The 22,815-nt window shown below is 42.6% G+C and overlaps 1 protein-coding gene across 5 annotated transcripts in view; it reads right to left on the bottom strand.

Annotated features, from left to right (window-relative positions):
* The window catches only part of Map4k3 (mitogen-activated protein kinase kinase kinase kinase 3), a 144,099-nt gene that overhangs the window by 17,863 nt on the left and 103,421 nt on the right, over positions 1 to 22,815 (bottom strand). For 2 of the 5 annotated variants that reach the window (XM_029531467.1, XM_029531469.1), the window contains 13 exons: positions 21,466 to 21,498; positions 17,732 to 17,770; positions 17,469 to 17,522; positions 15,325 to 15,367; positions 13,787 to 13,946; positions 12,715 to 12,827; positions 12,281 to 12,322; positions 10,952 to 11,036; positions 8,948 to 9,027; positions 5,284 to 5,344; positions 5,091 to 5,208; positions 3,302 to 3,360; positions 1,539 to 1,642 (listed from right to left, as the gene is read on the bottom strand). In XM_029531467.1, coding sequence (XP_029387327.1) covers positions 1,539 to 1,642; positions 3,302 to 3,360; positions 5,091 to 5,208; positions 5,284 to 5,344; positions 8,948 to 9,027; positions 10,952 to 11,036; positions 12,281 to 12,322; positions 12,715 to 12,827; positions 13,787 to 13,946; positions 15,325 to 15,367; positions 17,469 to 17,522; positions 17,732 to 17,770; positions 21,466 to 21,498 — 991 coding nt within the window. The remainder of the gene's footprint in view (positions 1 to 1,538; positions 1,643 to 3,301; positions 3,361 to 5,090; positions 5,209 to 5,283; positions 5,345 to 8,947; positions 9,028 to 10,951; positions 11,037 to 12,280; positions 12,323 to 12,714; positions 12,828 to 13,786; positions 13,947 to 15,324; positions 15,368 to 17,468; positions 17,523 to 17,731; positions 17,771 to 21,465; positions 21,499 to 22,815) is intronic. The other 3 variants (XM_021217728.2, XM_021217729.2, XM_029531468.1) reach the window with 2 other exon arrangements.

Here is a 22,815-nt window from a genome sequence, read left to right on the forward strand (position 1 = left end):
CTCTCTCTCTCTCTCTCTCTCTCTCTCTCTCTCTCTCTCTCTCTCTCTCCTGAGCATATAAGAAATCAACAGGTTTTTGTCTCCGTGTGCATTTGGCTTCCTTTAATGATTAGGACAAGTGCAAAAGTCACTAACAGCATGGGTTCCTGATTTAGACACCCACATTTTCTTGGTGACTAAGAGTGGTCCTCACATCTGACTTACTCTAGCAAAAAGCACTGAGTTTTCTTTAGAGTAAGAACAAAGTGATGCTGGGGAGATCTTTAATTTAATCTTGTTTATGATAAAAATGTGGCCTAATGATGCAAACACTGTCCAACATGCCGCCGAGAGGATGAAAGGATACAGAAAGCAAAGGAATATATTGGATGCATCTAATAAGCAGTCACTCTATACAAGCGCCAAGGAAACTAAATACAGTCAAATCCACAAACAAAGTGAACAGTGCACAGACGTCATGAAGCACACAGAGAAAGGGACATTCAAGAAATAGGAAAGGGGTGTGAGACCCTCCTGGAGGAGAGTGTCGTGTGCACTGACTCCTGTCCCAGAAAGCTGGCCATAGGCCTCAGTAATCAGTCAGGCCAGGGTCTCCAGTGCCATCCACTTGGGAAAGAGAAGCCACAGAGGGATAACCTGTGGCTTACTGCATCTAGGAGTACACATTTCCTCCTGCATGTGTTTGTGTGTTGTGTGTGTTGTGTGTGTGGGTGGTGACCCTCTCCTGGCTCTCCCAGTGCTGGGGACAGACACAGTTGCACATGGCTGTGTCCTGCTTTTCCTTGGCAGGGTCGAGGGGAAGTGGTAATTCACACCCAGGGCCTCATGCTCAAGCATTCTTACTTGCTGAACCACATCCCCAGACATCCTGCACATTCTAATGTAACAGAAAATGACATGCAGAGGTTATTCATGCTAAAGCTTAAGCATCCTTTCAATGTGTGTGGCTAACTGACATCACAGAAGCATTTTTCACTTTATAGAGGTCAAGGATGGAGGGAACAGTAAGGGTGGAGCTCAAGTAGAATAAGGAAGGAAGGCAGGAGGAGACTGTGGAGAAACTCAACTGCATAGGCATTCCCACTCTACCCGGGGAAAGGCAAATGCTTCACACTAGGCAAGATAAAGGAGAAGCTGAGAAAAACGGATTTTGCCATAAGTAGGCTGCATTCTACAAGATATCAACAAGGCTACTTTCCCTTAGGCTTTGCAGTAAAGTATTTTTGTGTAGTGAATTTTTTTTTTTTTTTTTTTTTTGAGATGGAGTCTCACATACTCTAGATCCTTTGCCTTAACCTCAAGTGCTAGGATTACAGGAATGCAAAATTCTACCTAGAGCCTCCTTGAAAGATCATAGAGAAACTTAAACAAAACCCAGTTTATCTCCCTCCAGTCCCTCACTGGCATCCCTGGTTTCTTTCAGAACCTCCACCCAGCTACCACATAACTTCCAGTCTACACACACTTGAGAGTTAGCAGAAATAAGAGAAGAGCAAGGCTAGCAAAGGGTTTGTACTATAGACATCATGAATACTTACCTTAATTAACATAAATTTCTGCATCGGCTCAACCCATTCTAATAGAACAATGCTGGTCTGAAGTGCCCCACACAGGTACTTATGGCCCGTGTAAGGATTTCTCACTGAAAAGGCAAAAAAGTAAACATCAGTTTTCTTAGAATATAAAATCCTTACAATAATAGTTATTATGGTCCAAAAATAGAGATTACAAAAAATCAAAAGCAGGCTGTCATTTCTTAATAATCGGATATTATAGTGAATGAGAAAGACTGCTTCAGAAAATTGTGAGTGTCCCAGCACTTAAACACTTTTGTTTAATCCCAGCACTTGGGAGGCAGAGGCAGGCAGATTTCTGAGTTCAAGGCCAGCCTGGTTTAAAGGGTGAGTTCCAGGACAGTGAGGGCTACACAGAGAAACCCTGTCTCGAAAACAAAACAAAACAAAACAAAAAACAACGAAACAAAACAACAAAAAAAGCTTTTTGTTTACATGCACTTGTGAGACTGCCGGCCACCATCAGGGGTCATGTGTACCGCGGCACGCAAGGCTGCCCCATCCTGAAGGAAAGGGCCAAGGTGAACCTGATGAGAATTTGTCAAATGATGTGATATGTAAACTCAGGTGGTTACCGAGTGCTTCTGACAGCAATGCATAGAGGCTATAATGCTTGGCTTCTATAAAGTATTTGCTTATCTCTTTTTTTTATTATATCCCTTTTATGATCACTAGAAAACATTACAGGCACTAATCAGATTTTATAATACAACTTGCAAATAATAAAATTGAACTACCTCAAGTGTTTGAGCTTTCCTTACATTTAAGATATAATGTAAATACATAGGAATAAGGAGGTGTCTGAAAACCACAAGAAGGACAATAACAAAATCCACTAAGTTCACCTGGATAGTTAAGAGGCAGAGGCACAGAGGGACAATACTACCCAGGCAAAGCCAACAGAAAGACCAGATGGTAAAGCGGGCGGGCCCAAGGAAGCCGAAAGTCCTGATCCTCGCACAGGGCCAAGTACTCGGGTTAGCAGCCCTGTCACCTGTCTGTCCCAGCCAGCTGCTCTGATTTCTGCTCAGCTTTCCTCCCTGCCTCAGTCTCTGATGCCATCCCCTTCTTGGCTCTGCACTGCTCCAGTCAAGCTTGGCTTGCTCTGTGGTCCACATTAGTCCCCACCCACCGACCTGTATGCTCAGATGGACCCACCACCTCTCTGCTGCCTGCATCCAGCTGAGGTGGGTGTCAGTACCCAGCTTCCACGGCTGGGGTTCATTCCCTGCGTAGTTATGTCACCCTGCTCAGTGTCTTCTGCAGCAACTCAGAGGGGATTCTCGACAGGCCCAGCCCAGCTGCTCGCCCGCCTGTGTTTCCCACAGACCTGCAGGGCACCCCGTGTGCTCGCTTCCCTATGACAGCAGCAGGGAGTCACAGGAACAAACACTTGGAGCTTTGTTGTTGTTAGGTGTAAACAGAAAACGAGTCGTTATAAAGGTGGAAGAGCAATATACTCGAGAGGTCTGTGCACAGGGACACTGCTATCATTATAACTTTAATATCACGAACACATGGTTTACAACTATAGGCATGAGAACCCACGCCGTGAGCACTCACTGAGTAGAGGCATGAGCATGGTGTGCTTACTTCCTGTGATGAATGATACCCCATGTCTCCATTTATCAGCCATCATCTACCCCCTATGGACTAAGAGCCTCGAGAGAGAGGGGCTCCTTCCACTCTGCCACGCAGACAGCCACACGGCACTGGGCTCTACTTACCCACACAGCACTTCTGGCACCACTTGGTTTCAGGAATCTTTGCTGATACAGCAAATTTCCTAAATGAAAATGGAGAAGAATATACTAAGACACAGGCAAAGTGTTCATCACAAAGATGCTGCCACAGATCAGTGGGGAAAGCATGAGGTAAACATTAGTGCTGCTAAGTCCATATTAAAGCAGGAATAAGGAAGTTGGTGAAATGGTTCAATGGGTAAAGAAAGGTATTTACTACCAAGCCTGATGGAGACACACACACACACACACACAAATATTTAAAAAGGTTCCCATCAATTCCAAATGGATTAAATTTTAGTTAAAAACAAAACAAAACTATGAAGTATTTTGAATTCAGAAGAATACAACCTTAGGATTTCTTTTTTAAATGCAGAACCAATAATATATATATATATATATATATATATATATATATATATACACACACACACACACACAAAGTATACACATAATAAACTACATATATACATATACGTATACACATAATAAACTACATATATACACACAGAAGTATACACACAATAAACTACATATCTACACAGAAGTAGCTGCAGTCTTCATGGCACACCCCTAGTTTGTCAGGTTACAGACAGCATTCAGCTGTATCAGTAACTCTGCTTTGCCAGAGCACCACTGACAGAAGTGGGGAGAGACTGGAAGCTGGGAGAGGGTCTTCCCACACGTGTGATGGTTTCAGCTGTGTGAAAAGCTGCCTTGTTGGCTGCTGTGCAGCAATTAAGAACATGTACTGCTCTTCCAGAGGATGTGAGCGCCAATCCTAGCACCCATGTCAGATCCATCAGAGCTGCCTATAATTCTAGTGCCACAGGCTCTGACGCCCTCTTCTGGCCTCTGCAGCTACCTGCACTTAGGTGCATATACCCACACAGGCACACACACAACACACATAAATAAAAATCAATCTTAAAAGAAAAAATTTAAGGTTGTCTTGTTACTGCGGCCACTGACAGGACCTTTTCTTGCCTCCCAACTCTAACCTCTACCTCAGGAACCTCAGTATTAGTGAGTTCTATTATTGCCAAATGTGCTCTCAGGATTCTGCAAACACACACACACACACACACATACACACATACACACACACACACACACACACACACGCTTGTGTGTGGACACAAATGAAAAAAAAAAATCTTCAAATTGACGATGCTATAAACTTAGCAGTTAACAACAGATCCTCAGGTCCCTGAAAGCTAAGGGTTTTCAGCATTGGCTCTATAGCCAACCTGAGAAGGAAGACTGACTGCATTATCATTGGACTTCACAGGCTGTTTGGTCAGCAGATGAGGACCACTATTACAATAAATGCGAGAGCTCAGCATGATTAGAAATGCCGAAAAGTACAAAAGCAAAAGTCCTCACCTCTAATTATCTCCCTATGCAAAACAACATTAATTCAACAAATCATTTTGATTTTCTAGGCTTAGAAACTGTGCTTTGAAAAAATTCACTTTATGTAAGTTGACAAAGCATGTTAAGAGCAAAGGCAGTATGTGTAATGTATAATGACATGAAAAATTAGTTTTATTTTTGCAGAAGAGACAGAAACAAAAGTTGAGGTAGAAAATGTTTATGTAATCAGAAAACATGGATTACAACAATTCTAGAACAAAAATATTATGAATAAGGTCCTGTTAGAATACATTAGGCAACCTTTTAATGAAGACTTTCTATCAGCCCTAACCCTCACCGGTGGTCTCTTGAGTAAGTGCTCGTGTGGGCGTGTGCCAGGGACAGATGCACTAGTTACCTGGGCAGTATTCGGTCGGGGAGCTTGTGTGCTGGGATGGCTACAGGTAGCTTCTGCATCTGTCGTGCGTAATCAAAAAGCCCTGGTAAATTATGGGAGTAAAGCTGAGAGGCTTTGCCTGTGAAGAGAGAAGCAGCACATGAGAGCAGTCACAAGCAACAAGGCTCACTAGGATGACAGAGGCAAGACTTACCCGATACTGACAGCAAGCAATTGTTCATCACATACAGCCATGTACACCTGCGGGGGAACAGCTGACAAAAAGACACAAAGTTACACAAGGATCAGCTGCACAAAGAAGTACACAGGAACTATGTAAGCGGAATGTCCAGAGGCCAGTTCTCAACTACATAAAGGAAGTACACTTCCAACATAGTCTGTAATGAGTGGCCATATAACCCCAAAGAGAATAAAAACATTTTAAATGACATCCATCCCTTTATTTTGGTCCCGGGGTTAAATAACTAACTCTTTCCTATGAACTCTTCTTGAAATGTACTTATCAAGTACATGCACATATATAATGTAGAACAAAAGGGAACATGGTGTAGACGAACAAGAGACACTGACAGCCAGGTATGCACAGGAGAAAGGCTGAGAGGGACCATGACGAAGACTTGCAAACTGCAAAAGCTGAGTTGAGAGGAAATGTAAGAACCCATCTGTCCATGCAGTGTGTGAGAAACAGGGAACAGCTGAGGAAGCCTGATGTTTGAGTATTGAGGCAAAGGAAAACCAATCAATGGAAAGACAGAAAATAGCAGGTCTGATGACGACGTTTCACCAACAAGCACCAGTGCTCAGCACAGTGGCTCCAGGGCCAGCAGCCTCAGCGTGCTGGGTCTGTGTTAGAGATGCCAGTCCCAGGCCTTACTCACACCCAGCAAAGCAGTTCTGAGTGTGGTCAAACTCTGCACCTAACCACTGCTGGCAACTCGATGCTGACGTAACGAGCTTGTCTGCTAGGCTCGCTCTGCTAATTCCTATGGGCCTTTCCAAAACGGACTGGGATGAGGGTAGGGAGGGAAGAATGGAGAGATGATGAAATGCTGAGACTCTAAGGAGACTACTTTATTAACACACCGAGTCATAATAAAATGTAATAATAGAAGGGAGAAACAAAGAAAAATCTTTATCAATAAGACTCAAATAAACAAAAGAAAGCAGAAGGCTTTCTTATTTGGGATATACATTCATGAAACACTAAAATCCCGCTTGTCCCTCTTTGTGAAATTGGACCCTGAACCTATAGCTAACTATGTCTTACATTCAGGTTTCACTCATATCTCTTCTTTATGCTTTTCATTAAAGAGCTGTAACTAAAGTGGGTTTACTGACTGCCTTGAGGACACAAGGCAGGACGGGCTGTGACTTCTAGAGGACAGCCGCAGGAGTCTGGCTATTTCATCAGTGTTGTCTGGGTAATTTTTACACAAGCACAAACTTAGTACTTTGTTAATGTCAAACCCAGGACTGTGTTTTGTAACTGTCAATGCACTCATATAGAGTGCCAGGACAAAGCACAGAGCCTTTCATAGTGGTCAGCACTATGGCAATGGCTGGCATCTATGGCTTGAAAAATACTAAAGGTTTTCTAGATCATCAATGCTTCCTTTAGTAAGTTCTAAAGGGTTCTAGGTAAAATATTTTAGTTTTATAAAAGAACATAGCAGCTAAGAACGGCACATTCAATATTTTGCCTAGATCTCTACTTTGTGACTTCAGTTAACTTACTTTTATATTTTTTATTGTCTTATTTTATTTTTAATAAAATATATAATTTTAAGACTGTAGTCTTATCTGGAAGATGGAGTGTGTGGGGCAGAAGAGGTTGCTCAGTGGTTAGGAGCACTCAGTGGTTAGGAGCACTGGCTTCTCCTGAGGAGGACCTCAGAACCACCCATAACTCCAGTTCAGGGATCCAACATCCTTCCCTGGCCTCTGTGGGCACCAGGCATACCCAGAGAGCAGTTACACATACAAGAAAGACACCCGTACTTATATAATATTTTTGAAAAATTAAAAAGGTCGAGGGGAGCTGAAGGTATAGTTCAGTGGTCAATCCCTGCCTAGGATGTGCCTTAGGAATTTGGTCATGACCCCTCAAAAAAGAAAGACAAACTGTAAGTAGCATGTACCCCTCAGAGGCTTTTGAAGAGAGGAAATGATGTGTGTAAAGCTCTGTGCTTGGCCCAGCATCTCTTTTTGGCAGTACTGAGGTTTAAATCCAAGGCCCTGTACATGCTAGGCAAGAGCTGCACCAGTGAGGGCCTCCGACTTCACATTAGCTGTCATACTCTGTGTGTGTGTGTGTGTGTGTGTGTGTGTGTGTGTTGCATGTATATGGTACACATCCCATGGAAGTCAGAAGATAAGACAACCTCGTTTGTTTGTTAAGTCAGTTCTTTGCTTTCACCCCTATGTGGGTTTCAGGGATTGACCATGGATGGAAGGGGTGTGGCAATAATCCTTTTATTTAAATTATTTAAAAAATGTTATGTGTAGGAGTATCAGCTTGTATGCGTGTTTGCATGCCACTTGCAAGCCCAGTGCCTGGGGAGGCCAGAAGAAGGCACTGTTTTCCATGGAACAGGAATTACAGATGATTGTGAGCCACCATGACTGTGCTAGGAACCAACCCCAGGCCCTCTGCAGCATCAGCAAGTGCTCTTATCCAAGCCTTGCACCCTTAAACATTTGTTTATTAATTAATGTGTTATGTTTCTGTGTATCATATGTCTGTATAAGTGTATGTGCATGTATATGTGTGGGCATTTGGCTGTGTGCACAGAAGCCGGAAGAGATCCCTTGGGGCTAGAATCACAGGTTTTGCGAAGTGTATGGCTTGTTAATGTGGGTGTGCAGATCTGGACTCTAGTGTTCACAACTGTGTAGCAAGTGCTCTTAACCACTGAGCTCTCTGTATGAACTTAACATATCCTTTGAGTACAGTCTCATCGTCTCCCACTATTCCACAAACACTTTCTCTTTCTTTCTTTCTTTCTCTTTCTTTCTTTCTTTCTTTCTTTCTTTCTTTCTTTCTTTCTTTCTTTCTTTCTTTCTTTCTTTCTTTCTTTTTTACAAACATATTTCTAAAACACAGTTCTGATCATCAGCTGGGTATAGAAAGCTCTGAGGTTTGGCAATCTATTACTATTCTAGACTCCAAACTGTCCAATCACTGCTCTCCAGATGCCACACAATTTCACAGCTACATCCCCATCCCTCTGTTGTCACTTAAGGTCCATCCAAATGCACTGTTTACACCTCTCACAGGACGTTCTGCCTGGAGGACAAAAGGGTCAAGAAAACCCACAAATCTCTGAGCTTGCCAGGGAAACCTACCAATCCCCGAACTTCAAAGCCAGGCCCCCTGGGAACCCCACTCCCACCCTCGAATCCTATATACACCCCGTCTGCTCCTCAGTTCCCTGCTCTTTCCTGGGTTTTCTCCTCACAACAAACCTCTTGGGTGAAGTTTGCTGTGCTGTGGTCTTCCTTCACTCCTGATTGCCAGGATGCCTCTCTGAGTAGAAATTTCGCTGGGGAAAACCTCCCCTTGCCACAGCAGAGCTATGACACTTCCGTAGGGGAGCCTTTCCTTTGAGAGCCGCAACACTTGCCTCTGTGGCCTACATTCCACCCTCAACTTTAGAGAGCGACCCAGTGTGAGGGCTGCAGTCTGTCACTACAGTGTAAGCTTCCTAAGGGTGGGAGCAGAGACTGTGTCTTTCGTCAGTATGCAGCAAATGGATGCTCCGTGGATGTTTTACAAATAAAAGAAGTGCCAATCATAACTGAAATTTATTTCTAATGTCTACTTAAACAACAAGACAGAAATATAGATGATAGCCTACCTGTTCCATTGATGTTTCATGAAGTTCATTGAGATTAAGGGTATAAATGCCCTCTTCAGCGCCAAATATCAAGTACTGGTCTGAAACAACAGAGATTTCATTAATTGACTTCAATAAATAAGATACTTTAAAGGTTTACGCCAACTAAAATTCAATTAATAATGTGTTACCCTTGAAAAAGATTGTGATTTTTAAAGTTTTACTACAAAGTGGAACTAGACCCTCATAAACTAAGTTACACACAAATGTTATTCTCAGCAGTGAGGAGGCAGTGCCTGGGAGACTGGAGGAGTGGGCTGTTAAACTCACTCGCCAGAGGGCATGGCTGACTGCCAGAGTCTACAGGGATTTTTCCTAAAGTCCTCTAAAGAGAGGATCATGCAAGTAACACAACATGGAAACTAAGAACTAACTCAAACTCAAAATTATTGTTACATGTGTTGTGATCTGAATTAGAATGGACTCCATAGGCTCCTCATATATTTGAATGCATAGTCACCAGGGAGAGGATGGTTTGAAAGGATTAGAAGGATTAGGAGGTATGGCCGTGTTGCAGGAAGTACGTCACTGGGGAGGTGGACTATGAGGACTATGAGACTCTCTCCTGGCCTGTAGATTGGGATGAAGGACTCAGCTACTGCTCCAGTGCCCTGCATGCTGAAATGCTCCTTACCATGGTAACAATCTAAACTTCTGAAACTGTAAGTAAGCCTCTAATTAGGTGCTTTCTTTTATAAGAATTGTTGTGGTCATAGTGTCTCTTCACAGCAATAGAATGGTGACTCAGAGTCTACTATATTTTTGGCCATTACTGTAAGCACTAACATTAAAACACAGGATCTAGGACTTGAAAGGCAGAGGAACAAACTAAATGAGATAGGTGGTGAGGATAGAGGTCACAGGAGAGGCCCTGGGTTTGATCCAGCACCACACAAACTAGACATGATGGCATAGGCATGTAATCACAACACTTGGGAGGTCCACAGCACAACTGGACCAGAAGTTCATGATCCTAAGTGACCAGATAGGAGGTTTGAGCCAGCTTGGGCTAAAGAGTTGGTTTAAAACCAAACCAAACCCACCAGCCCAAACCAGAACCTGATCATTGTTCAATTCCCAACACCCACATGGCAGCTCACACCTGTCTGTAACTCCAGTTCCAAGGGATCCAACATCCTCACACAGACATACATACAAACAAAACCACCAATACACATAAAACTATATAAAAAATTAAAAAAGAAAAAACCTGGGTATTTGTGAGGCTATATCTTCTAGGTGCTAAGAGAAATGTAGCCAGCATTTTATCGATTGCTTTTAAGATATACAAAGGAATTCATCTTGATCTCTAGCTGAGCTAAAGTATGCTAAGACTAACTTAGAACATGAGAACTCCTGAACTGTACAGGGCTGTTTTAGGTTTGGTGCTGGTTGGTTTGATTTAGGTTGGTGAGGACTGGTGCTGGCATAAGACCTGTGGTCAGACAGCAGTGGGTTTAAACCAAAGTGCTTGACAATCAGCTGCCTGTGGAGCAGAAGAATCATTTCTGCAGAAAGTTAAGGGAGGCCTGATATCGTGACTACCAAGCAATTCCAATGAGCAGCTAACTGCTATATCAAACTACAAGGAGAGTACAGATAAACACATTTACCTTAAATTTACAGAAAACAGCAAAACTCTTAGAGAAAGTCACGAAGAAAATGAGTCAAATGAAATTCAGAGTTGCACTGAAGGGCAGCTAGAAACCAGGGAACTGGGGCTGGAGAGATGGCTCAGCAATTAAGAGCTCCATTTCCTTCAATAAAATATGTTTAAAAATACTGCCGCTACTCTTCCAGCGGCCCTGTATTCAGTTCCCAGCACCCAAACAGCAGCTCACATCTGTCCATAACTCCAGTTCTAGGGGATCCGACACCCTCACACAGAACAATAAGCAAAACACCAATGAACATGAAAAAACAAAACAAAACAAAATAAAAAACCAGAAGGAATCACAGTGATACCTCTCGTGTCTGGATTTATCCAAGATGTGGCACAGTGGATTTTCAAGGGACATCCATTAAAAACCTTTGAAAAACATGCTCCCATCTGAAAAAATAAGGACTGGTCAACACAACAGTGACAGACAACGGTCCCTAACATAACATGTAAGGCTTAACTATATGGGAGACCTGTGGGTACAATAAAATTAAGATCACTTCAAATTTACAGAGATAAATGTGTCAGATAGTCAGCCAACTAACTTTTTTCTGGACACTCATAATAAACTTTTTGACAGTCACACACAGTTTCCTCGTACAACAATAATTTTGCTAGAGAGAAAAAAAATCTCATATTTCCTATGTCATTTCACAATAAATAAGTCAATCCTAATAATCAATTTTGTGCAATAAATATCTTGCCAGTAAGAATCAGCACCCTCTATCAAACAACATAATGTTCTTAGGTAAGAAGGAAATAATAATCTCCACAAAGGAAATGTTGGGTGTTACGATAAAAAGCCATATCTGAGGCCGGCTTGCTTTAATCCCAGCACTCGGGAGGCAGAGGCAGGCAGGCCTTTGTTGTTAGTTGAGGCCAGCCTGGTCTACAGAGGGGGTTCTAGGACAGTCAGGCCTTCACAGAGACCCTGTCTGAAAAAACAAATAAACAACAAGACAAACCCCCAAATCGAAACAATTCTCCCCAAACAAATCAACAACAACCACAAACCAGAGACCAAAACCAACAAAAAACCCACCACCGCCACCAAAAAACCCTCAGCAGCAGCAAACAATCACCTTGAATCTCGTGCTGTAGACTGAAAAAATGCAGGGTCAATTTAAAATCCACACATGCTTCAAACTCAAAATATACAGACTTTTTAAAAAAGGAGCAGCCTGGGGGTAGGTAGACGGTGCTGCAAGCAAAGGCACTTGCCTCTAAGTGTGACCTGAGCTTTACCCTTACATCCCACATGGTGCGAGAAGACTCATTCCAAAAAGTAGTTCTGTGACTACCATAAATGTGCTGTGACAGAAGTGTACACACACACACACACACACACACACACACACACACACACACACACACATACACACACACACACACACACGAGCGCGCATGGGCAAACATGCGCAAATATACACATACACAGAGAACACACCCACGTCAAGTTTTCTTTGTAAATATGAGGAAAGGCTGAGTGTGACTGTGATGGTGCCCGTTATCATGTCAGTGCTGGGGGCGGGGTGGGGAGCAGGCAGACACAATCTAAGATGTGAAGCATCTTACTGAAACAATTCTCACTGTACGTAGTTTGAAAAATCAGTTATTTGATACTGAGTACTTACATGCACTTTAGGTGTTGGGGGAAGACCATTACTAATTGGTTTCTAGAAAAGGAATATAGTGTTATAATTTTTTTTGCTGTTATTTGGCAAGAAAATACTATATCTCAAACTCACTTTTCTGAATAAGATACACAAGCAGAATATTACCAGAAAATAAAACTTAGCAATTTTTTATTTTCCCACGTTCTTCCCAGAGTCACTGTCACTTACTGCTCCCCAAATTCTGTGATGCACATCCTTTTTCTAGGTGACTGTTTACTTCCTATAGCAACAGCACCGTCGTGATTTAAATAAATCACTGTCACTACCACCAGTATAGACTGAAATACTAACAGAGTAATTATGGGATACACAGCCGCTCTGCTGTCAGTCCTTCTCAGTGTGACGCTTGCTGCACTGCAGAAAGAACACAGTGTGCAGACACCAGCACTTACTGGGACATCCTTCTTCTCTTTTCTTGAAAGGTGTGTGCCTCTTTGGTCACTCTGCTGCTGATATAATGATCCGTCTCGCTCGCCATTTAGCTGGAAGGAATTCACTCCATTTCCTTCAATAAAATAGGTTTTAAAATATTGTGAAAGGACGACTTTTAATGAAAGATTTCATTAAGACAATTATTAAATAGGAAAGAGGTTCATTCTGAACTTGATATCTCCCATTAAGAACATTCATTCCTGAAGTGTTGTATATGTCCTTCCAGTTAAACCTATTTTTGGCATATTGGGTAAACTTAAATTCAGCTCTTATCTGAGTTAACATTTATTTCATTAAAAAGAAAAATAGCAAATTCATAATTGCTTTTAAGGAATGGACAATCCATATTACAAATAGTTATCAAGAAGAGGTAACAGCTCTTTTAAAGTTTCCCTGGACAACAGAGGAAACTTGCAGTTATTAGACTGAACCTTCTACTAATTTATAGATAATATCTATTAATACCAATCATTTTTTTCTAAAAATGATTAACAAAAATTAAGGAGTCAAAGGAAAACAGCTTTATCTTTCTAAAAGCGAGAGTAGCCCACACTACAAGTTGTTTGTTCAAAGCCTGATTTTAACTTAACTACTGTAGCTAGTGATGAAATACAGCCCACAGCAGCCTCAAAAAGTGGGAGGTAAGGGCGGTGGAGACGGCTCGGTGGTTAGAGCACTTGCTGCTCTTGCGAAGGACCCAGGTTCACATCTCAGCACATGTATGGCTGCTCACAACTGTCTAATTCCAGTTCCACCAGACCTGACGACCTCCTCTGGCCTCTACTGGCATTAGGCATACATATGACGCACATACACATGAACGTAACAGGGGTAACTGTCCCAGGCTGGGGCACAAGAGAAAGCTCTGTCACAGAAAGCACCGTGAAGCAGGAAGCAGCAAGCAGGTCTAACAGCCACTGCTCTTGACAGCTCCTCCCACAAAGGCTTTCAGTCAGTCCTCACTTGGACAGGACCCCTCACTTCTTATAGAACACAGCCTGTGACAGACTCAACTCTGTCCTCCACCCTCACCTAAAACAGCAGGCTTCTGTGGCGGTAACCTGGGGGGAGGTGGTCTAGGTGGAACGTGGGATGGCTTTGCTGGGCTCCCTGATGAGGGACATCTCTTGATTGTTCCTTGATTACCGTCCTCAGCAGAATGTGTATCCTGTGGTATGAAGATGGATTTGGGCTGAAATAACATAGAAAGGAAATCAGTGATTAAATATAAGATTGCTTTCCTGAAGTAAGTGTTATTATGTATCAGTAACTTTCAAACCATGTTCACTAGAGGAGCGTTAAGGATATTTAGATTCAGGATAGCTTATTACTTAACCGTTATCCTAAAAGTGTACGCTAAAATGTGTTGAGTTTGCAGCTGAGGATAGAGTTACGGATTGGTGGTATTCCCTTCTATTAGTGGTTCAGAACCCTTCCCAAGTGAAAGCGTCCTTACCTTTCTGATTAACAACTTAACAGCATCTCTTTTAAGTACCGAGGCTAACCTCTGAACTGCCCCGTGCACGGTTATGTTAAAGCGTGATCTTTAGATTCGGGAGAATGGAAGGAAGCAATTGCAGTGCTCATGTATCAGTGCACACTAGCACAGTGAGACAGGATGCCCGGGAAACTTCTATGAGGCAGGGGAGATTCCTCCCATAGCTAAAGGTTTGCAGAATTTATACATTCTTCCAAGGGTCTCCCTGAAGGGGCCATCCAAAGGAATCTTCACAAGCAAGTGCAGAGCTGAGGTGTTCTCAGGGGTACCATGAAAACAAAACAGTTAGAGGCCAAGACTGGCAAGGCTCTGACTCAAACTACGATACAACCCATTTTATAACTGACATTTGCTCTGACTATAAACTGTAAGATAAATGTGCCACGCTGCTACTGCACCCACTCATTTTATCCTTAGAGTCTGCACATATGCTGTGTACGTGTGCCATGCGTGTTGGGATTACTTTACTACTCACGAGGACTGTTAGGCAGAGTGTGTGCCTAACATGCAGAAGGGCCCCAGGCTCAACCCCCAGGGCAGCCAAGGAAGAGAGGGGTTTTGTCATTTAGTTGCTTTCCAAAGCTGCTGTCTTATTTTTGTATTTTTCATTTACAATTACTTTCTGAAAATTAAATGTCTGTGATGGTAGTTTATCCTGTGTCTACTCTCAGCAATCAATCAATGGTAAGTTTATAGATTTTCAAGAAAAAAAATCTTATGAAAATGTAAGATTTCTAGCTAGGTGGAAACAATACTAATCTAGATAGAGATTATTTCAAAGTATAAACATTTAAAATGTGCTACATAAATGGGCGCCAAGTCATCATTTTTAAAAAGGCGAAAGCAAAATTATGTACTTAGGCAATAATGTCAATTCTTCATTTTCTGTGTGGCTGGGAAATAAAAGCCAGCTATAGTAACCAAGGGAGCACTGGTGGGAGCGCGAGTGCGCTCTCTCTCTCTCTCTCTCTCTCTCTCTCTCTCTCTCTCTCTCTCTCTCNCNCACACACACACACACACACACACACACACACACACACACACTGAGCTCAAGGCAAGTAGGCGTGTCTACCTTTGGTGGCAGAGGAGGCGGGACTTTTGCTTTCATGGTTGAACTGAAAACACAGAAAATATAAAGTCAGAACTTCACGTTTGATAAATGAATTATTAAATTATTTTTCAAAGACACAAAAGAAAAGCCTTCAGAGACAAATGTTTTCTGGGTTCATGAGGTTTTTCTTTCCAGAATATTTTGTAAAATGTCCAAATTCTATTTAATTCTACCCATTTAGAAGTGGGGAGATGTGCATTTTCTTGGTTTCTAATGCTATAAGAGATCCAAATGGAAAGATGGCCACAACTCCCTTTTACTTCCATCAGAAGGTAGACAGGGATCTGGGCAGCCACTGGCTGGGGATGGTAAGAGTATATGCACACTGGACACAGCAGAGTTGTGGTCTCTCCTACTACAATGATTGTGCCCTAACAAAACCAACGGAGGGACAAAGGGCTCCTTCCTGCTCCAGGGAAGTCAAACAGTAAACCTGAAACCACTGCTCACCCCAGAGTTCAGTCAGGGCTCAGCTAAGTTCACCCCCTCTCTTCATTTCACAGTCCAGAGTCCTCTCACCCACAGTTAGATGGCCTTCTCAGCCTAGGTAAGCCAGACCGGATAACGCACCACAGGCGTACCCAGAGGCCTGGCTGACACTCAATTCTGGATCTGTCAGGTGCTAATACTAACCTTTCATTTTTGCTACCAATAGATATGACACATCTTTAGTGTGTGTGTGTGTGTGTGTGTGTGTGTGTGTGTGTGTGTATTCACATATTCTACGGAGTGACAGGCAGAATCTCAAGGCCAAGATTCACTATAATTCAGAATCCGTTTCAGAAACTAAGGGTGATCAAGCACAACATTTTTCTTAAGCCCACGGAGACAAGGTGACATGATGCAGGGTCACGGTAACTCTGCTCTGCGTGCCTGTCAGTCTGGACAAGGTGACACGATGCAGGGTCACGGTAACTCTGCTCTGTGTGCCTGTAAGTCTGCTGCTATCTACTGTCCAACTGCATTATCGTTCTTTATTAACCCAAACCAATTCACACAAAGAGCCTTATCCCTTCCAATGAACTTCTATAAACGTGTCTCTCTTTAAAAAGTTATACCCAAAGCATTTATTTTATTTCAAACACATCAGATGAAATTTAATCAAGCTTTATAGTTATGCAGTAGTGAGAGAAGTTACCAACACTGACTGACAAAGTTCTGTGTGAACCCTTCTCCAGTGGCTCATGCTGAGCCCTTAACCCCTAGCTGCTGTCCAGGCCTGGGGAGGCTGCAGACTCTGGGACATGATGCTTGGGTGGTGGAGGTTGCTAACGCAGCCTAACTGGATCTTCTCTCCAGTCCCACCTCTGCTTCCTGGTTAGCACCACATGAGAATTCAAAGCTGCAAGCCCTTACTGATACAGAGCAGGCTGCTCTAGCCACCATGCTTCCCTCGCTATGACCAACCATATTCTCTGAAACTATGAGCCACAGCAGACCTCTTTCCTTACGTTGTTTTTTTCTGTCTGGTGTTTAGATCACACTGATGAGAGAAATAACAGTCTAGACTACAATTAAAAATGGCATTTGTCGATGACTTTTTCTTTCCCAATACTATATCTTCAATTAGCACTGCAGACTGACTTTTACCTCCTTAAATTAACATGTTGATGAGAGAATTCCCGATGTGATGTGTTATATACGAAGATAGGGCTTTTAGGAGGTCATTAAGGCTAACAGAGGCCACAGGCTGGATGGGCGAGCAGGAGGGAAGGAAGAAGGTCTACCCTTTGCCCCACTACAAACACATCAAGGAAAGCCCACAAATACAAATGAAGGCAGGAAGGCAATGGACTCAAGGTCATTCACATAGATATAGCAAATTCTCGGCTCACCTGAGCTACCATAGACACTGTCTCAAAAGCCAAGGTTGGGCTGGTAGGTGCATGGCTAGATAGATGGAGGCCATCATCAGAAACCAAGTGGGCTAGTCCTCAACTAAGTTTCTGTCTAACCCACTCAGATTGTTACCCCAATCTGAAGCTGATTACTCCAGTGGGCTAGAAAAGCAACAGCACAGAGAATGTGGTACAACCTACACAGTTCCTAATGTAAAACTATTACTGAGCTGCTAGAACTACAACCCCAGTCAAACAAGAGCTTACTGCTTAGAGTCGTCATCGTCGCCTTCGTCATCTTCTAAGTGTGCCACATGTCCTCTAGAGAGAGCAGAGCATGGTTAGATGTGGGCCTCGCAGCAGTCGCAGTGATGCAGGAGGGGGTCACTGCACGACAGGACTTTATGCCTGCATCTTTATAGGACGGACTGACAACTAAAACTAACAAACCGCATGTGACAGACAAGGGGAAATGGTTTATCTCATCTCTGACATAAAGTACTCCAAGCTTAATTAAAAGTTGTAATTACCGCTGATGCAATTCCTCTTCAACAGACTTCAGAAGACTCCTAAAAGACAGACAGAAGGAGCGCGATGAGTAACCCAGAACTGAGTGTGTGGCTTCTGTGACTGCTTGTTTACCCATCAGTTTCCTGAACACATTTGCCATACTGACCATTTCTGTGTCACAAAGCTTATGTTTTAGTGAGATACCTCCGTTTTTTGTTGCTACTGTCTTTGTATATATATCTTAAACAAATAAAAAAGAAACACATCCTCATATGGACTGAGAATTATTAATTCAAACAGGAGACAGCTCAACATGAAAAGCCACAACAGAACTGACAAGACAGCTGCAGGGGCAGAGCAGGGATTTCCAGGACTCACATTCCACCTGGACTATTCCACCTGGCATTTGAAATTCTATTTCTCTTTGTTAAGGAGGCTGACACACTTCAGTAGGTTCATGCTCTCAGGCAATCCTGCAGCATGGACTCTGCAGGTCGGCTCTCTGCAGAAGCGTGCATGCGTGTGCTGTGAACACATGAGTGCGGGAGCGGCCTGCTCTCCCGGAGGACACTCGCTCTCCTGAGGGCTGCTCTCTCGTGGTGCATGGGCAAACACATTTACACTTTTGGGAGACTAAGGCTGGGTCAGACCAGCTGTGAGGCTTTCACTCTAAGGAGCAAAGTTTTAAAAGGCTTTTATTTTTGAGAATGTGAGGGACTGGGGTATTCTTGAAGACAGCGATTCAGGATGCACACCACCTATCCACTGTCCATGTGCTGAGACTCAAAGCCTTCTCCAGGCTGCTGCAATTCCTAGGAGAAATGTACTCTTCTTAAAGCTTGTGAGGCTGTACCTCTTACAGTTATCATACCACGAAATCCCAAAGGCATTGTCTACTGTAGACAATGAGCAGAACACTTAGCTATCATGTTTATTAAGCAGGCCAGCATGATAAGTTTTCAAATGACAAGTTATGAATCTGAAATGGTAAATGACACAGAAAAACAATTCATCAATTCTAAGTACCAGAGCAAGAAAGAAAACCTGAGGTTTCACAGTTCAATGTGGTGTTGACTGTGGAGCTCCCCCAGGGCTACAATCCACAGGAGCTTATGGCTGGAGTGGCATGGCAAAGGAAGACAAAGCCAGCTGGCTGCTGAGTCCTGCTGTCACCTCTGCAGGCCACATGCCTTGGTGTTTCAATGTGAACAGGCACATTTTAGTTCCTGGTATGCAAGTGGCAATTGCAGCAGTGGAGGAAGTGCCTGCAGTGACAGGTGGCTGTGGACAGCACTTCAGAGGCCTGGGCACAGCAAGCACTGCACCCCGGATGTTCTTAAGGACACCTGCAGGAAACACTCGCCCAAATTACATCGGGAGAAACCTGTCGCCTACGGAGGGCCTGCTAGGTCCCACTGTTTGCAGAATACCTAACTTTTTCTACTCTCATTTCTCCCATGGTTTTCTAGAACTATATGCTATATGACATAACAGATAAAATGAAGTACCAGACATGAAAATCCAGCCATTTTGCAGAAAGTAAAGGAAATGTGAAAAAAGAAAAAAATAGCTCTTTCTGTAAGAACACTGCCTGTTATTGCCCCAGCAGTTTGCTGGACTACATGGGTGTAGCTGGAGTGATTTGCTACAGACATGGGTACTGTGTCAGACAGAGGAGACATTTGAGCTGGTCCCTTAGGGCAAGACATTTTGTTTTGTTTTGTTTTTTGAGACAGTGTTTCTCTGGGTAGCTCCGGCTGTCCTGGAACTCACTGACCAGGCTGGCCTTGAACTCAGAAATCCACCTGCCTCTGCCTCCCAAGTACTGGGATTAAAGGTGTGCACCACCAGTGCCTGGCTAGGGCAAGACTTTAAAAAAAAAACTGTATAAAGCATGTACTTTATTAAAGATGAAGATACATCGCTATTTAAAAATAAATAAATATATTTGGAAAACCTTTTGTTTATTTTTCCATTTTAAAATACTATACTAGCAACAAGAAGGCCTTAGCATGGTGATGGTGCAAAGGGGCAAGATTTGAGAAGTGTGGCTTTCCCAAGTTAAGCGCGGTCTCTGGGGGATGGTGGGCTTCTGTATCCTCTCAGAAGATAAGTCAGCAGTGGCAGCAAATGCCTGTGATCATGTCATTAGCTTGGGCTATATTGTGAACAAGCCTTCCATAAACAGACAAGGAAAAACTACTTTTCCTAAGCATGTGACAGCTTTTTTAAGGCATTAATATTTGAAAATAATTAGGAAGATAGTTTACATATAGTTTTTCTCTCTGTTACCAGAACCAATGGGATCCACATGGCATTTGGCTTTGTGTGTGTGTGTGTGTGTGTGTGTGTGTGTGTGTGTGTGTGAGAGAGAGAGAGAGAGAGAGAGAGAGAGAGAGAGAGAGGCTGATTTTCTCTGGCCCAGGCTGGCCTCAAACTTGCTGTGTAGCTGAAGATGGCCTTGGATTCTGATCCAGGTGCCTCCACTCTCTGAGTGCTGGGGTAACAGGTGTGGACCACTACATCCATTTTTGGGTTTTGTGTGGGTGTGGTACTAGGGATGCACTGTGGCTCTGTGCACAGTAGGGGGAGCCACACCCTAGCTCCCACACTCTGAGTTGGCTGTGTTTTCTCAGGTCTTTCTATGAATGGAGGTATTTTGCTAACAAGCTATAGGGCCTGTAAAGTCATATAAAGGACATGTGGCTGACTTTTGTGGCTTTACAATGGAGAAAATGAGATACAGCTCAGTTTGGGGCATGACCCATTACACCCCCACAGCAGAGAGCGCTGGAGAACAAGTGGCTCCGTGCTGCACAAGAACAGAGCCATCTTCTCACACCCACTTGCACTTGGCGGGTAAGGGGTTTTTGGTAATAGAACTGAATGACTACATTGAAATGATAGAAAAAGCTCATGAAAAATTCTAAATTGGAGCAATGTATGAACACAGATTTAAGTGACAAGGAGGGAAACTGAGATAGGAAAGTCTGAAGCCACCGTCAAGCACACAGCACATCTGAATTAGCAAAGGGAGCCATGCAGCAAGCTACTAGGCTCACACAGTGGCCAGGCTGACTCAAAACAACTTGTGTATGCACTTCCCTGACTGTATGTAAAAGCAACAAACTAGTATTTCTCTAAAATTAAACAACAGTTTATCTGCTTCCGAACATAATTGACAATTACGAAGTAGCTACTTACATGTAAAAATAGTAAGTGCCCACTAAGCCCCATGGGTACTAGATAGTTCACAATGGCTACTCATTCCTCCCTCAGCATTGGCTGCCATGGGAGCCATGGTCTGACTCATGCTTTGCTTCTATCCAGGGACAGTTATCTTTACAACTATGCTCTACACTACAGAGAAAAACAGACACAGTTTAGCTTCCTTTAAAAAAAAAAAACTGCTTTGGTTAAAAAATAAAAGAAGGTCAGAAGAATCAGTCCCAGTGATACCAGAATTCAAAAGAAAAGCTGTTAGCTGGGTTTCTGTTATGGAAAGCAAAGGCCATGCAACAAATCTAATTCAAAGGTTCCTGTGGGATATGAACTAGGCAGAAACCCATTAATGGAATCTGTCAACCTTCACCTACAGAGAAAGCAGGAAATCCTGAGTTTTAAAGTGCTGTCTAGTTGGAGAATAAAGGAGGCATATCAATACAGTAAGAGAAGTGCTACATCCGTGCTCATATCACATGTATGTGCACACCTACACAGGAAATAGCCAGAGCTAAGACTTTGGCCAACCTACCTTGCCAATGACTCGTTATATAGAATACAGTTCCTTAAGCAGGGATCCAATTCATCAAAAAATGAAGGGTGGGCAAATTATTAACATTTTACCTGGCTAAAGTAGCTATACACACTAAGAAAAGGTCTAACAATAGGAAAATCAGACAACGGGAGCTGTGAAATCTAGAAAAGCATTTGTGGCTGTATTACTTTGCAAGCACGTTAATTTTAAATGAAAGGGTGAGCGACATATAGTCAAAATATTCAGCCTCTTTAGATACATGAAAATTTGGTTGCAATGGAGTCCTTAAAAACCAACAGCATCATTAGAAAAACATCACTCAATTTTTAATATCACTATGACACAGTGACACATAATTTATTCTTTGTTGTCTACCAAAATCAGAATAATTAATTAGTGGCAATTAACTATTGCTTAGGTAGAGCTACATCTCCCACCAGGGGCTTTTAGACTTATCTTCCACGTTAAGAAAGACAGAGGCTAGTGGACGGTGCATATCTTTAACTTCAGCACTCGACAGGTAGAGCAGAAGCAGAGGCAGGAGGAGCTCTGTGAGTCTGAGGCCAGTCAGGGCTATATAATGAAACCTTATCTCAAAATATATACATGAATAAACAAACAACAAAAAAGATTAAAGGAGAAAGGCAGGCTAATAAATAATGACAAATTCCTAATCTTTTATCTCTAACAAACTTAGATTAAACAAAATTAGCATACTTCTTTAGCTTTCCATTAAAAGTTCTTTCTCTATACTACAAAGTGTATTTAGGTAAAAAAAAAAAAATGAAGTATTCAGATTATAGAAGAGAAAGACATGGTTTACAGTACTATGCATTAAACTAAGGTGTCTGTCAGTAATCATTATTTCTTAATTTGAAGTATGGCAATAGATGTCTCAGCTCTCTAGTGTAATCAATAGTTTGAAATTTTGAGTTCTAATTTATATATACATCCCCAGAGCACTTGGTAATTTAAATACTCCCTTACAAATTGGCTTATAGAATGAAAATTCATCTATGGAATCAGGAATTAAGGAAGGGCAGTCTTGGACTCCTAGCCCTGGCAGATGAGGAGCTCACACTAGCCTGTAAACTAACTATATCACGCTCTCACCACCATGGCGCCTGGGACAGAGCAGTCGTTAACAAGCTGTTTAATCTACTTTTCTCATGAAATAGCTTTCATGAATGCATGTCTATTTTTATTTATTTTACTAGCATTTTATTTTATTTTACTAGTGTTCTTTAAAAAACCAGCACAGCTAAAGTTAAAACATGGGTTTCTAAGCAGGGTGAATGATTTTAAATAATTTTAGCTGCTCTTAGTGGCCAGCATGTCTGAGAGATG

The sequence above is a fragment of the Mus pahari genome, chromosome 18 (assembly GCF_900095145.1).
Source record: "Mus pahari chromosome 18, PAHARI_EIJ_v1.1, whole genome shotgun sequence".
Lineage (NCBI taxonomy): Eukaryota > Metazoa > Chordata > Mammalia > Rodentia > Muridae > Mus > Mus pahari.